At 39.8% G+C, this 16599-nt stretch overlaps 1 protein-coding gene and 2 long non-coding RNA genes across 47 annotated transcripts in view; 1 reads left to right on the top strand and 2 right to left on the bottom strand.

The window, feature by feature from the left end:
* DTNA (dystrobrevin alpha) overlaps positions 1–3721 on the top strand; it is a 357744-nt gene extending 354023 nt beyond the window's left edge. For 23 of the 45 annotated variants that reach the window (XR_011504462.1, XM_070513231.1, XM_070513228.1 and 20 more), the window contains one exon: positions 2621–3721. Coding sequence is in view for 14 of the 45 variants with exons in the window: in XM_070513208.1 (XP_070369309.1) it covers positions 2621–2761 (141 nt within the window). In the remaining 31 variants the exon portion in view is untranslated. Of the gene's footprint in view, positions 1–94 lie in introns of all 45 variants that reach the window. The other 22 variants (XR_011504463.1, XR_011504459.1, XR_011504458.1 and 19 more) reach the window with 1 other exon arrangement.
* The window catches only part of LOC139045656 (uncharacterized), a 69442-nt gene that overhangs the window by 7352 nt on the left and 45491 nt on the right, over positions 1–16599 (bottom strand). The gene's annotated exons all lie outside the window — the stretch shown is intronic.
* Positions 12502–16449, bottom strand: LOC106823545 (uncharacterized). The gene is made up of 4 exons (XR_006529743.2): positions 16090–16449; positions 14758–14938; positions 14055–14182; positions 12502–12868 (listed from the first exon to the last, which is right to left on the bottom strand). It is a non-coding gene; the product is annotated as an uncharacterized lncRNA (long non-coding RNA).

Below are 16599 nucleotides of genomic sequence, written 5' to 3'. Positions count from 1 at the left end.
GTCGGGGGAAAGGGGGGTTCCAAAGCTTCATAACCCTAATTTAGAAAACAGTTTTCATCTTTAAAAAAAAAAATCACACGTTCCTTATTCCCAGGCAAGCTATAGTCAGACAGATGATGAAAGTAACATGAAAGCTGGTGATGAAGGAGAGCCCTGCACCCACCCACACAGAGGAGAAGACAGCAGCCTGGCAGCAAGCTCACCGAAGAGAGGAACCACCACACGCAGCTGCTCCCGACAGACCCCACCCCTAAAGATGTGTTCTGCCGGCTATAGTGCAGCCAACTTTTTGTTGTAAGATTTGTAGTTCATAGGTGTGTGTTTTGAGAAGGAAAAAAAAAAAGACTTCTGTTCAAAGCTAACTTATCAGCTACATCTCCTGTAACATGGCTCATCCCTCAAAAAAAAAAGGCTGAAAACCTGCTGCTGTGACGATGGCAGTGTTAACAGGCATTTTAAACCTTTGCACATGATATTGAACCTGTTCAGTTTACAATTACAATATTAATACTGTTTATAGCTAGAAGTTTGATTTCTGAATTGTTTCAGATTTTAGCAAAACAGTTTATTATACACTGTACATTTTTTTCCACAGCAATTGGGAAAAAACAACCACTTGCAATTATTCACTAACCCTGAAGGATTTGGTTCCTGAGTGTACAGACTCAGAGCCCAGAAGCCAACAAGGGGCCTTGGCCTGCACGGTCTGCAGTTGTCTCTAAGTCTCTGCGAGCAGTGACTTGAACCAAATACACCAGGATAATCCAGTCTTTGGGGTTTCTTTACAACTTGGGGTTGTTTTCTTTCAAGATCCTCTAACCAATCAGCCATAGAAGTTAGTGTAAATATTTTTTCCAAATAGATATCATATTCAAAAAAAGGCAACATTCAAATTATATAGAATCTAGTTTTTAAAATCAGCACAGATCTTCTTAAAAACTGTGAACTATGTTTTGAAATACTCGTTACTAAAGCTGTTTATAAACCACAGGTGCCATAAGATCCCCAAACGGACTAAAGCTATCTCTGCTCTTCCGTGGTCTTGTTCCTCTCGTTTTAGCTTTAGGGAGCATGTGTCTAACAGCACCTCTCATCCACGAGTTCCCCAGCAGGTTGTTTGGAGGCCTTCAGCTTTAAATGTACAGGCTTAAAGTGCGCTTGCAAAAGTTCGCTCTCCTTTTATTTCTGAATGTTTATTGCCTTAGCTGGCTACCTGGTGTTCTGCATGCAGCCTTCTGTGGTCATGTGAGAGGAAACAGGCTCTGCTAAGTTGCATTGGGATTTGGCACTCAGCAAAAAGCTGATGTGTGAAAGAACTGTCAAAGAAGGGAGAATGAAAGACTCTGTTGATGATCCTTTATGAGGCCCCTCTTTGGGGAGCACTAAAGACCTCTCTTAGGGATTCCGGGGAAATGAAAAACTAATCTTCCACTTGTCTCAAGATTCGATGAAGTAAAAATCCTGCAACATACTCAAATTGGCAGCTTCTCTGGAATTCCTGTTTCTCCTTTAAAAGAAAGAAGAGACCATCCTTTTAGAACAATGATTCTCAAAGTGTGTTCCCTCGACCAACAGCATCAGCATCACTTGGGAATCTATTAGAAACGCAAATTCTCGGGCCCCAACGCTGGCCTACTGAATCAGAAACTCGGGGTGGGCCCAGCAATCTGTGTTTCATTAAGCCTTCCAGGCGATTCTGATGCCCACTAAAGGTGGGGAACCACTGCTTTAGAATAAAATCATATAATAAAATCTCTGAAAAGGCCCTATTCAGAATAAGCAAGAAAGGTTCTGAGTCAACCTCAAAGCTGTAGCAATTTGATTTTGCTTCCAGGGCTGGCAAAAACCCTCTCCCAGCCCACATAGTCAGCAGTAGGTGGGTGCCCAGCTGAGAACAGACACCCTGACATCTTCTAACTCCCTCTCCGGAGGGCTCTAAGATGCTCTCATCTCTGCGTTTGTTCGGAAATCATCTCCTTGACTGCCCTTTGGAACAGAACTGCTTGCCTTGGGGATAGTAAAGCTCTTGGTTGGCGTTAGTAAGGAGCCCATTCTGTCCATTGATGTGCTTCATCATGAGTCCCTCCCAAGAACCAGCCTGCCAAATGTCCCTGAGGACAGGCTGACACCAAAGTGGCACAACTACACACTTCTCAGATTTCTTTGCACAGATGGATTTTATTGCGGGTTCTGTTGATATATCTTAATGTTCATCTCCTTTCCACTGCCCATCTTCTGTGAAACCATACCTCTCTAGATGGAGCAAGTGGCCCCTCGTGCCTCATACTCGGTACTTAGAACCACTACATCTCAGCTACCTACATTGCTGTCAGCTCCAAATCATAGCCGGGTAGTTCCTGAACTTGGAACTCTGACCCTGCAAGTGGCATTCAGCCACTGACTGGACTGAGCTGACATCTGTTGTTATTTTGTGTTTCTACATCAAAACATTTGTCTAAGGTTTGAACTGTTTTGCTGATAACCTTCCCCCTGTCATAGGTTTCATTGCCAACTCCATCACATGGTTGTTGATACCATCGTACAAAGCCATCGCAAGGACTCTGGAAACTGCTGCCAATGACAAATTCCTGACTAACCAGCCACCTTTTCTTTCTCTTAGCTCCACGTCAGCACTGAGACCAGACTCAAGCACCCCTGTCCTGTAACCGAGACAAAATGGCGTGTGTTGTTTTGGGTTTTTGTGTTTTTTGGTGGGTTTCTTTCCTTGGCCCTCCAAATTTACTTTTGGGGCCTGTTCTAAGTGCAAACCCAGCAAGTTTCACCTGTCCTGTCCTTTAGATACAATTATATCTTGCGGGGGTTGTTTCTTTCTTGTTCCACAATGAATTGCACATCCATCTCCATCAGAGATGATGGCCTATCAATGAGCACTGGTCTAACACAGCCAACCCTCCCCCACAGCACCCTGTTATTAGAGGGAGGGAGGAGAGTGAAATCTACTGTATGGGATTCAGGAATCGGTTGTGATTGGTCAGGACGGAAGTCGGGGTAAGTTTGGTTGGTCAGAGGGAGATGTGCTGGAGATTGTGAAAAATGGATTCTCGAACGATCTACTTTAAGGCAGGGAAGGTTCATTTGTAAGTAGTAATGTGAACTGAATTGCATAAGAGTGTGGCCTTTGTCGTGTGATATACTATGTATTTTCTTATATGCATGAGCCAAAACTGTTGCATCATAATTTAGCACTGATGTCTGCTTTTATTTTGATCATCTTTGTCCACCCTTCTTAGTTCTTCGCCGTTAACTGTAGATAGACCTTGTAAATACGGCAACCTTCGGTTGCTGCGACCACCTTGGGTCAATTCCGCGCAAGGAGCCACAAACAAGAACTCCACTGTGTCCTCAGAAGAAAGGGCATTTTTACTTTTGAACCAAAAAGAGAAGAAAAAAAAATCAGAAGCGTTATCTCTTGAGGCTAATTAAGTGTAAGACATTTTTAATTATGACTACTGTAATTTGACACCATTCGAAATAACCAATTCAGAGACACTAAAGATTTCACAATATTCATTGGTATTGTAACAAAACTACTATTGTATGGGTTTTTTGTATTGCTGTTACGTATTGTTTCGTGTGTGTGTGTGTGTGTTGGAACCTCCTGGGGACATGTTATATTTTGAAGTGATTAAACTATTTAATTGTGTGTCTATATTTTGGAATGGAATTATTTCTTCATTAAAAAATGTTTTTAAAAACACTATATCTTGTGTATTTTACTCATTGCTTCAATGAATTCTTCCCAAAGCGACATAGAGTCATTCTGTTCAAAGGAGAAAGACAAGTGAGTACTTGCAGTGTGGAGCAGGACCCCTTGATTGGGTATTAGGCAAAATATCCCACCTTTTCCTTCCTTGGGGGACAGGACTTTTTTTTAATGGAAAGGCTTGTTATAATCAATATGGAGATGAATTTGAGAATACTAATAGCTCACATATTTTAGTGCTTACTTTATATCAGACCCTTTTATAAGCACTTTATGTCCCTTCACTCAATCCTTTGAATTTGCAGCATCTAGCCAGGTAATTGGCAAATATTACGTGCTCAGTTATTTGTTGAATGAATAAATCAGTGGGTTTTGTTTTGTGTGTGGTACAGCTAGTGAGAAAGAAGAATCGGCACACCCTGGAGGTCAGTGTGATGATAGCAACAGAAATGAAGACAGTTCCAGGGGACAAAAACTCAGTGTCAAGAGTCCACAGAGGTAGCACCCCCTACATTCTCATTTCTCTTCCAAGAACCTCTCTGATTCCCATGCGATGCAGGGTTGTGTGTTTTTGCTCAAGGAGCCAATTCCTTTCCAGAACCAAGAGCAGAATCAGTGAGTCTGGCTCCAACACTTCATGAATGGCATTTTTCAGAGCTCCAACTTGGAATGGTGCTGAAAGACTGTGCTCGCAGAGTCTTGGAATCCATGAAAATGCTATGAACACTCAAGAGGCACCAGAGAAAGAAAATAAGAGGCTCTGCATCAATTGCAGGGGCAAATCCTGACCTGATATGATCTCTAGAGGAAACTCACACATTCCCCTCCCCTTGGAGGTAAGAAACAAGGGTAGGTCCTTTGGTGCCTGTCCAGGGCTCTTTCACTGCGTCTCAATGCCTCCTCCCTCATCTCTTGGGGGCCACATTGAGCTGTAATTTCCCTACCTCAGCAGTTCCCAAATTAATTGCCAAAGTCACCTGAGGATTTGGTTACTTCTGATTTAGCAGGTCTGGAGTAGGTCTAGGGTATCTGTATGTTTAGTAAGAGCCTCAGGTGATACCTGTAGTCTCACAAATTTTAAGAAATGCTAGTCCCTTACTACTCAAATGTGGTCCAGGGAGCAACAGCATTAGCATCACCCGGGAGCTGGTTACAAATGCGGAATCTCTGGCCCTAAACCAGACCTACTGAGTCATAGTCTGCATTTCATCAAGACACCCAGGGGATTTGTGTGCACCTTAAAGTTTAAGAAGCGTGGACCTGGAATCCAGTTAGCATTAGGTTCAGTTGGGTCCTTGGGGCATAGAATGACAAGCCAGGGGTGCTCTTTAAACTAGGATAGTGCAGTACTTCTCAAACTTGTAGAGTCTTGATTTAGTAAATCTAGGGTAGGTCCCGAGCTATGCATTTCAAACATGTCCTCAGATGACGCTTATACCTGTCTGAGGACCACACTTTGAGGTACAAGGATATAGAGTTCTTTTAAATAAGGCAAATTCTGGGAAGCTTATTACTGTAAACCAGGTACAATAATCTACCCCTGGCCTTTGTGGATTTCTTTACATAGCAAATAGAGATACTCAAATCTAAGGACATGAATATGATGGAAGCTCACTAGGTTTAAGGCACTCAGGTAGCATTGCAGCAGCTAAACTATACCAGCAGCACTGGAAGCAGCTGGATCTAAAGAGTCTGCCAAAGAAGAATCTTTTGCTCCAAGAATTAAGGCCTCTGTCTCCATGGTACAAGGAATCACCCAGGAGTAGGACTCTATGGGCTTAGTGGCCCCAAAAGGGCAGATTTGCAAAGTTGGGATAGGGACATGTTGGATGAGAAGAAGCTGGCAATATTTCACATTCATCATTCCAGCAGAGCACATCAGCTACTGAGACGCCCAGGGAGAAGTTCTCTGGGCACCTTAAAACCTGGGGTTCTGCCTCCTGAGACTATGATACCTTAAACTACACTTGGACCACTATGCTGTGATGGAGCCCCCACCCCCAAATTCGAAATCCCAATGATACATAGGCAAAGATGTTCATGATGCCTTGTCTATAACCACAAAAAATTAGAAATAGCAGAAATGTACAATAATAAAGGAGCATTTAAACTACTTATGGCATGATATGGTAAGCTGGAATACTAAGAAGCCATAAAAATGATGATACAGAGATAAATTTATCAACATGAAAGATATTTATATGTCAAACAAAAAATCACATTATACAAGAGTCTAAGAATGATCCCAGTTTTATAAATATTTGAGTGCCTTTTCATAGAAAAATTCCCAGGAAAACACACACCAGAAGGTTGATGATCCAAATCAAGGGATTATGGATGATATTTTTATTTTCATCATGTTATTGTGTCTTTTCCACGTTCCTTATCATAAATATTTAGTGTAAATGAGTGGATGGATAAGAAACACCTGGGTTGGACAGTTTCTTTGATTTGGTAACAAGGCTACTTGAGTTGGCCAACATTTTTGAAGGACATGCCTAACAATGTGAACTTTCTATGCCTTCACTGAAAAAAGAGTTCTCTTTTTCTGCCTATAGAGATGCTCAATAGCATTATCATGCCATAGAGCATTGGAAATTATGTCTACGCTTGTTTCATTTAAAAAAAAAAGACATAAAAATATTGGAGGTTTATTGTCTAGCTAAATTACGACAATTTTTGGTCCTGCTCCCAATGCTAATCAGTTCAGTAATGGATAGAAACAAAGCAAGTGAACCAGTAACGTCAGCCACCTATATTCTCCATCTCTGGTTCTGCCATCTCATGTGTAAAATGGGAGTAAATCACACCTGTAGTTGGCTCCTTTGCTTTCCAATCTCTTGACTGTGCTGTGCAGGAGGAGTGTTGCTAAAGATGTCAAAGGCAAGAACAATCATTGGAACACAAATGGCACTAGGTAAATGGCTTCTCTGGCATTCCACTTTTTCTGGAAGTCTCTTTGTGGCCGCTCTTGCTTGAGAACAGCTACACCCTGAGAATATCTGAGAAGGGTCAATTAGATCAGCTTTCTGCTCTGGACCTCAAAGAGAAACTTTATTTGCTTTTCTTGGAATTTTTTTCCTGGGCAAACACCTTTCCTTGCCATCAGTGGGGGTGAGTGAAAGTAGACCAAGAAGATAAAGAGGAAAGGTATGTGGTCAGGTCTAGGTTGATAGAGTTCTCCACACACTCTAGTCTCACTCCTGTGGTGTAGGGGGCAAACACCTTATGGTAATAAAGACTGCTCATTTGCCTGATTCTGTCCTCATCTTTATCCATTTTGTGCCAAAAAACATAGATTTACAATTAATTTTAGGTATCTCTCTTTTACATCATGTAGGAAATAAAAAGTGGTGTTACAAACTAAAAAATACAATTGTGTTCCATTTCCACCCCAAGCAGGAAGCCTCTGTGTCCAGATATTTTACTGGGATTGCATTATGTAGGCATAATTGATTAAACCAATGGAACTCAATCTCCAGCCCCCTTCCCTTCCTGGACGTTGGGGTGGCCCAAATTTCCAACTATAGAATCACAAGGAGGTTGATGTTTCTAGTGAATGGCCCTCATCCTGAAGCAGTCTAGGGACTCACAATGAGTTACCTCATTAGCATAACAGAGACACTCCTATCACTCAGGAAATTCCAAGGGTTTTTGAAGCTCTGTGCCAGGAGCCAGGGACAAAGACTAGACATATTCTCTTCTATATCACACACTAATACTCAATTTTATATTTTCCCATGTAGTTACTTTTCCTAGAGATCTTTATTTCTTCATACAGTGTTGAGTTATTGTCTAGTGTCCTCTGACTTCAACCTAAGAACTCTCTTTAGCATTCCCTACAGGGCGGGTCTACTGTAATGAACTCCCTCGGCTTTTGTTTATCTTGGAATGTCTTAATTTCTCCCTCATTTTTGAAGGACAGTTTTACTGGATATAGACTTCTTGGTTGATAGGTTTTTTCTTTCAGCACTTTAAATATGTCATCCCACTGCCTTCTGGCTTCCGTGGTTTCTAATGAAAACTTAGCTGTTAATCTTATTGAAGCTCCCTTGTAAATGACAGTCACTTCTCTCTTGCTGCTTTCAAGATTCTCTCTTACTCTTTGACTTTCAACAGTTTGATTATAATGTGTCTTGACGTGGATCTCATTGAGTTTATCCTACTTGAAGTTTGTTGAGCTTCTTGGATGTATAGAAACAAACTCCACAGATGATTTTTCAAGGAGATCAGTTAAAATATCACTGCAATAATCCAGACCAAAAATGATGATGTTAGTTTAGACTAAAGGAAGAGGGAAAGTGGTCATGTTCTAAATATACTTTGAGGGTAGAACCAATAGATTTTGTGAATGGATTGGATGTGTGTGAGAGACAGAGAGGAGACAAAGGAGGATACCACAATTTGGGAGCCCAAATAACTAAGGGAAATAAGCTGCATTACTAAGAGAAGGATCGGAAGAGCAAATCTTGGATGGAGAGAATTTCAGGAGCTAATATCTGGACATAATCTATTTGAGATGCCTATTAAACATCCAGGTGGAAAGAGGGAGTAGTGTGTTAGAAATCCAGGCCTAAAATTCAGGAGGGAAGTCTAGACTGGAGCTATAAATCTTGGCATCATCAGCACAGAGATGATAAAGGAGGCTGAGAAGGAGAGATCAGAAAGGTAGAAGAATGCCAGGAGCTGTGTTGTCCTGGAAGCCAACTAATAAAATTGTTTCAAGGTAGAAAGCATGATTAACTACGTTGAATGCAGCTGATCAGGTAAAATAAGAACAAGGAATTGATGCATTGCATGTGTGTTGAATTGAATTAACTTAATCACATTTGAAAAATCTCTTGGCCAATTTCTGTGTTCTTAATGAAATCTTGAGGAATATCGAGTGGAAATTCATGCTTGTTTTTCCTCTCAGGGCCTTAGGGGAGTTGTGGTGCATAATAGACCCAAAGGGTTGACTCTGATTTCTATCTCCACACTCCCTCACAGGCCGGTTCCCTTCCTTCATTCTCATTTGGGGAGATCAATCCACAAAGACAACACTGACAACTTACATATTGTGATAGGCACAATAACTTGATAACAACCAAGTTAAGATAGAAAATGTCCCCCATTGACTCTTTAAAATGTTTTTTTTTAATGAAAAGTGTATACTAATTGTTATTTTTGGAAGAGGAGCCTTTCTTTTATTGATTTTGGGATGTCATCTGCCTCAGTTATATTTCTGAGGAAGAAAGGTTAAATTACAAAACTCTCCCCTGCTCTCTGGATGTATAAAACTAAAGTTTAAAAAAAGTCTCTCCCGTTTTATGGCAATGTGTGTTTGTTTGACATTATCTATTGGTTGCTTTGAGGCTAAATTTAAGGAAACAATACATGTAAAGCACCTAGAAGTTTCCTAACTATGATGGAAACTCAGCTTATGTCAGTTCCTTTCCCTTTTTCCTTTGTGAAGTTTACAATCCTCATTCATAAAATGGGGGCAATGGCTCTTGTTTCCAGAAAACTCACACACAAATAAATTTAACATAAAAACAAATATAAGGAAATCTATTCAACCTTATTAGGAATGAAAAGACTGGAAATTAAAACATTGCTGTACCAAGGGGACTTGTGGTCCTATAAACACTAAATTCTGAGGCCCTCCAGCCAGCCTTCCCCACTGAACATACAGAACACTGGTAGCTAGGCATTTACTCTTCAGATAAGGATGAAAGAACCCCCTCTGGGGAATCTGACTAACCCAAAATAAAAGCCCTAAAAATATAGATATGGGGCCAACCAAAGCATCCTCTGGGAAAGCTCATGTGCTAAGACTACCAATCAGCTATTTGCACCCACACTCTTGCAAATGAGCAGACAATCAAGTATCACAGACATTTGAGAAAAGCCTTTAACATGAGTGATAAAGACCAAACAAAGAGAAAAGACCTTAGAGGAAGAGTAGACTATGCCAAGGAAATTAGATAAGATAATGCTAGCTGCTAAACCAATCAACTCCATATAAAATAAAGGCTTGCATACAGCATAAAGCCCAAAAGGGGAGTTCCTGATAAGTAGGCAGCTCTCCTCCAAATATTGATGTAGGGATCCAGGCTCCTTCCACCTTTTGAAAATTTGTAATTTACTTTCTATTTCGTAGTGGATTCCCAAAATTGTATAACATCCACGCCTACAAAACCTGTATCTACCTCTGTTGATACCTAGAAAAGAAATAAAAAAGAAAAATAAGATAATTATTAATTGCCAAGTTGTTCAAGAAAAGGAAAAGTTGTAGTATAGCTCAGTTTTGACTCTCATCCTCAAATAGCATACATATAAAAATAACGTAGGCTTGGAATAGTAATGAACCAAAATCACGCATAACTCTATTGAGACGATACGAGATGGAATGTGTGCATGAACATAGTAGAAGGGGAGAGCTCACTTCACATCTTCTGTCATGGGGAGACCATAGATAATGCCCATAACTTAAAAACAAGAAGACACACAAAGATGTTATTTGGAGGTTAATGCCAAATGAACAAGCTAAAAAAGTTAGTTGTTGCTGAAAAAGGGAATTTAGGAAGAATGATGACCTTTTTAGTCCATGTGAGCAAAATTTTGATTTTTAGAAAGACAAATTGTAGAAAATACTTTAAGATGCTAATAGTGATTAGTCTTAGGTGATGAATTTTTTGGATAAATTTTTTAAATATTTTTTCTTTCATTTGTATTTTCTGCATAATCTAAAATAAACATGGGTTACTTTTATGACTGGAATATTACACAAAGTTTAAAAGCAATATGTTTTTCTATCTCAAAACTTGTGAGAATTAAATGTGAAATACTTTTAAACTAGTTGGCATTTTTAATTATTTAGCTATTTTTAAGTAATGGAAAATTTTTAAAATATAGTTAACTATTTTTGACTTAGAAGAAGAGTTTTCATAAGGTTAAATTACTCTTCTATTGAGAGAAAACTTGCATATATTTGACCCTTTTGAAAGATAGACAAGATATGGCCCTCCCCATTCATTTTCTTAACTGTGTTTGGGTTTTTTTTTTTTCTTAACAACAACAAAATACATGTCTCCCTAGGAATGATTGCAATTTATAGGACCATTTCAAGGCAAAGTTGACTAGTAACTAGGACGCTCAGCAGGGCCAACCTTAACTGCATGTGTGAAGGTCTCCTCCTCCCAGTACACTTGCAGGTCATTTGTTTTGCCTCTCTGCCACAGATTTATAAGCATCTCAAGGTCAAAATTCCATACACCCTCCTCCTTTCTTCTCTTCCTCTTCCCCTCTTCCCTTTCTCTCTCTTTTATTTTTTCTTCCCAAATGCCAGATATAAGGAAAAAATAACTAACATTTTTGTAATCTTTTACAGCTTTCAAAAAACCTGTTTTACTTACATTTAATCCTCACAATACCCATGTCAGGAGTGCCTAGTCATCTTCAAGTCTAACATAGGGGGTTGTCTTTGTTGTAAAAAAAAAAAAACCTGCAGACAAGGCTGAGATGGGAAGAAGGCTGGGCACGAGATCAAACAGGAAACAGAAGGGAAAACACAAGAAATTTCCCACTTATGAGGAGATGAAGTGCTTCCCGCAGGAGTTTCAAAAAGCAGGAGGCTTTTCCCTCTACCCATGGCTGGGGAGACTTCAACCTGCCTCCGCTAGATCTGGCATCAGCTAAGACTAAGATTCATCCAAGGAGCTGTGCTGAGTTCCTTGGCTTTGGTTTAATTCCTGCTGCTGTCTCCTGGTTGCCCTAGCAACACACATTAAACTTGGAGAATTTTTTGTTTTAAACATTATTTGAGTTCGTAAAGGGGAACTGGAAAGCTATGGAAAGGTGAAAAGAGATTTTCAGTACCAGATTCTTTTCTAAGACATCAGACCCAGCAGTAAGGCTATGATGTACACCAAGAACCACCCACCGCCCAAAACATTCCCCCAAGACTTCATTGGCATAAGTCAGGAGTAATGGGGTAGGTCTGGTTGTAGAACATTGGAGAAGCTTAGGGCAAGAACTTTTTCCCTGGTTCACAGCCAATTTGGGAACAATGGTACTCTGAAAACCAAAAACCCTTTATAGTCTTTTAAAAAAAAGCTGTCTTTGGGGGGTTAGTACATGAGAAAAGAGAAATATGTCCCTTCTATTGCAAAGGGATCCAAGAAGGCTCCTTCATGGAGAGAGATTCAAATATTTTAACGGGATAATAAGAAGAGTATAATTTTACCAGAAAACCTAAACCAAGGCTAGGAAAAGATACTGAAAACTCCACGTAAAACTTAGCTTCGCTTCTTAGCTCTCACTGTCCACTACAGACAAGCATATTTGATCAACGGCAGAGACATGTTTTTTCAGCCATTGTGAAGGTCTCTGTATGCTGAACATTGAGTACCGAGATAGTCTTCGTGTTTTTTTCCCAAAAAAAGCACTGAGTCATCCCTTATATGACCACTTCACATAACGCTAAATTACAAGTCTGTGATGGTGAGTAGTGTAAAGCTAACAGATTTTATTCCAAGACTATAGCTTTGGCCTGGCCAGACCTGATGAAGAGACAAAGATTCGTAAATAATTGCTTATTTACCTATTTGCCTTACCCCATTCAAAGCTCATGGCGAGCAAGGTCTTCCCTCATTTAAGAACATCACCTAACCCAATGCCTGGTGCAAAGTGGCTGGGCAATAACCACAGAAACAATAAATAAAATAAGGAGGACACACCATTCCTCAGGCTATTCTTCTAAATATCAGCAGTCATAGCCAGGATGTTTTTTTTTTTAAAGATTTTATTTTTTCCTTTTTCTCCCCAAAGCCCCCCGGTATATAGTTGTACATTCTTAGTTGTGGGTCCTTCTAGTGGTGGCATGTGGGACGCCGCCTCAGTGTGGCTTGATGAGCAGTGCCATGTCCGCGGCCAGTATTCAAACCGACGAAACACTGGGCCGCCTGCAGCGGAGCGCGCGAACTTAACCACTCGGCCACGGGGCCAGCCCCCATAGCCAGAATTTTTAATGGGAGCTTTGCAATAGATGGAGATCTATTTGGAATAGACTCCAGTAAGCACTGGAAGTGGGAGGCTGAGGAGGCCATCCACGTGGAAGTGATGCTTGTTCTGAGAGGCGGAGACGCTAGTTTGTATTCTGACCTGCAGACGGCAAAATACCAGATAACAGAGTCAGGACTTTTCTCAGAAAGTGACTCAGTGGTTTGCCTGAGACAGACCCAGTTTCAGCACTGAAAGCCCTGCTCCTGAGAAACACCTCAGTCCTGGCCAAACCAGAGCAGTAGGTCCCCCAGGAAGGTCCATAAAAAGACACTCAGGCACCCAGGCCGGCAGTGAGGCTCAGATGACTTTCACAACATAAAGCAAGTAAGATCTTACTCTAGAGTGGGACATTTGGAGAGCAGAAAATGCTTATTCTACCATGAATGTATCTTTTTAATCAAAAGTTTAACTTTTAGTAGGACTATATTCTGATGTCCTGCCAGGATGATATCAGCCGCACAATTCACTTTAGGGCGTCTGAAATGAGAACACCTGGGGGTTCACTTTGGGGTTTCTAAAATGAGGTAACCTATATATAAGAATTGTTTAAATATCCAGATGCTAAAGAGAGTCTGCAAAAATCAGGTTGAATTTTGCCATAACTGAGATTGAGCTCTTTTTCTTAAGGCAGTGATTAACTATGAGAATTGATTTATTCTTGAGGTTATCTCAGAAATTTTGACCAGGTCATCAACTTGCCCTCCCATTTCTTTGAAGAGAGGACATTATTCAGTTCATCTAAGAGCAGAATCAAATTCTTTAGACACAACTTCAGAGAGAGGGAGCTGAGACTCAGCCCTGTTTTCACCATTTCTTTGTTCTACCCAGTACCCATCTCTCCACTGTAGTCTCAATGGGGTGTTGGAACAGACTCTGGAAATAAACATATAAGCTTGGACTTTATAGACGGAACATACGATCTGGCCCTTAGAGATTGTTCCAATTATTGAATCAGATACATGGTGTAAAAGCTTGTATTCTCAATTAAGCAAAAAAGAGTATCACCTTCCTATTTCTGGAATAGCTACTAATACATTGTGGGATTTATAAATGACATTTAGAATGGCTCTATCCTGCAATTTCTAGAAGAACTTATTCTAATATATTTTTGTTTTAATTCTCTAAATAATTCAAGGTTTGAAATACACAGTAAGCAAATTCTAATGGTCCATCACACCACTACCATAGAACACACCACAAATTACGTAAGACCCTAAGACTTCCTGGGTAAGATGCTTCACAAGTTACCTAAAGAGTTCACCCCTGAATGAACTTTCTTCCTTACCCTTAGTTGATTACTCATTCAGTTCGGTAGTAACTGCCAATAAAGAAATTTTTGGCTGGAGATTTGTCAAGTGTAAATCAGTCTTATATCAGTTTTACTCAGTTTTATGTTCCAAATAGCGTGTGTTCCTTGAATGCAAAAAAAAAAAAAGTAAAAAATCTTGAGATTTTTATATCAGAGGCAATAGTCCCCTGATACATATATCAATACACGCCCATTCATTATAGTAACCAAAGGCCATTGTAATCACAGTGCTGACACGAGAACCACAGTTTTCCTTGTTTGTAAGTCATCAACAAACTTGGCTCTTTTGGAGTTTTATGTTTTAATTCCACTTTTTTTTTGGCTGAAAGAGATCATTCACAAATACAAGGAGGAGGGCTTGAAGTTTATATTTCTATGCTAGACTAGTGATTAGAAAATATTACTAGAATCTGTAAATTACCCACAGATTGATACAGGAGCTATTGCATTGGGGAAGGGAGGCGAATAAATGACAACTCCTCCATGACTATAAGTAGATGGGAAGGCTTGAATTAACACATGAGAAATGCTGGGAGAGAGGAAAAAATGTTTTGGAATAATCATGTTTATGCTCTCTGAAAGGTACATCCCTAGTGAATTGTTCATAACCATAACCTAAATCCTTGGGTTTCCCACGAATCAGCATTTATTGAACAAATGTAACAGGATAAATGATTACCATTCCCCCTCTAGGAACATCTGCTTCCAAAGGAATTTTGGCAGAGTTTACAAGTGATGTCAGACTGCCAGGCACAAAGATCTCAATCTGGTTGATTCTTGCCCTGGCATTCCTTCCTCCAGGGGAGCCTTGTCTAAATCCACAAAAGCCAGAGTCTGAAATGGATTACTGTACATTCTCACTGCAAAACAAACAAAAGGTTGGAAGGAGGAAGTGCTCAGAACTAGAGTTATGAGTCTCTTAAATATTTATATTCAACATTCCACAAAATGTCCATTTGTAAAGATGTTTGGGAAAATAAAATAAAATTCCAAAGAGAAACATTTCCAGTCATGTTTTTTACCATCAACAAATATTTATTGAATAACTAACTCCTTCTAGGAGTAAGGAGCCACCAGGCTCTTTATGGACCCAGGCAGGTCGACGTTATTCACAGAGAGTTATACTTCAGACATCTGGTTGGCTAACTGGGATTTCTTAGGATCCTATAGTTACTTTCTGTTTATCAGCTTTTATTGGGTCTTCAGAAATTTGGTTAAGAAAGGATTTGGAATGGGTTACCCAGGCCAGGTACTCCAACAACTACTTTTGACTGAGGTGATTTATTATTGTAAACATTTTTAATATGGATGGAAGGAGATGACATTCGGGTTTGCTCATAACCTACAAAACAATGGTTTAAGGAAATGCAACCTCTTCCAAGTTAAGGTTTGATGGGTAAAAGAGAGTTTGCCCTAAATTAGTTCAAAACAGAATTAAGTGAAAGGCTTCACTGAAGTCAAGTGAAAATCTATTTTAATGGCCAAAAAAAGGAGAGGGCATAGAGAGGAACGCACCACATGTCATTGCTTGGCTCACGGGAAGCAGTAATGACTCCCCAGAATTTGTTCTTTTTCCGGTCAGAACTGGGTGAGTTGAAGAACAAGAAAGTACCTTAGAGATTTTTCACAGGATGATATGTAATAGTTTTATTGTATTTCAAGTGCTGAATCATTACATTTTGGCTATCTGTCAACATTTCATGAAGTCAAGTGATACACTGAAAAATAATGCGGCTCTGGCTTATTTGACCCTAAGCAAATATCTTAACTTCTCATTCTCAACAAACTTGTCGTTGAGAGCACAGATGCCTATTTTAAGTTCTTTACAGATTTATCATGATGATCAAAGTAATATAATGAAATATAAATATAGCTGTATAGTAACTTATAGTAATATAAATGAAAAGTGTTATGAAAAAATATAATTCACCATTGGAATTTAACTTATTGCTATCACACATATCAGTTATAGCAGTTTATCTTAGTTAATTTTCATGTTCAGAGAACTTACCGTGATCAATTCCCTCCACCTCTTCCAAGAAGTCAAGGGCATTGGTTCATTTCAACAAATGACAATATCTTAAATTGATCACCATAGAAAAATGGTTCTGCTCTGCAGACACCAATTAACCACAGTGACCCTTGCAAATTGCCAAGTTAGCAGCACCACTCTGTCACCCTCGCTTCCAGCTCTCATTCAACCAAGCAATTAGGGTAAAGCTTACATAATTGCAGCAGTTTTCTCTAGTGTTCAAGCTGGGGTTAGCTTTTTTTCCCATACATCAGAGGCCCAATGCAACTGTTAATCAAGAAGCCGAAACACACTGCGCAATGATTACACTCCTCCTCCTCCTGTGATTCGACAGGAACTGCCCAACTAGAACCAAAAAAAAAAAAGAAAGAGCATAGGAAAGTCTGACCCAATGGCAAAAGAATGTTGTCCCCCTCTTCCCAGGAAATACAAATGTGTATCTCGTTATGAAGAACTGTCCAGGAGGGTTAGCAGGCTCTCCTGTTAAGA

This window comes from Equus asinus, chromosome 7 (genome assembly GCF_041296235.1).
Source record: "Equus asinus isolate D_3611 breed Donkey chromosome 7, EquAss-T2T_v2, whole genome shotgun sequence".
NCBI classification, from domain to species: Eukaryota; Metazoa; Chordata; class Mammalia; order Perissodactyla; family Equidae; genus Equus; species Equus asinus.
The sequence above is the reverse complement of the archived record's forward strand: the minus strand, read 5'-3'. Positions and strand labels throughout refer to the sequence as shown.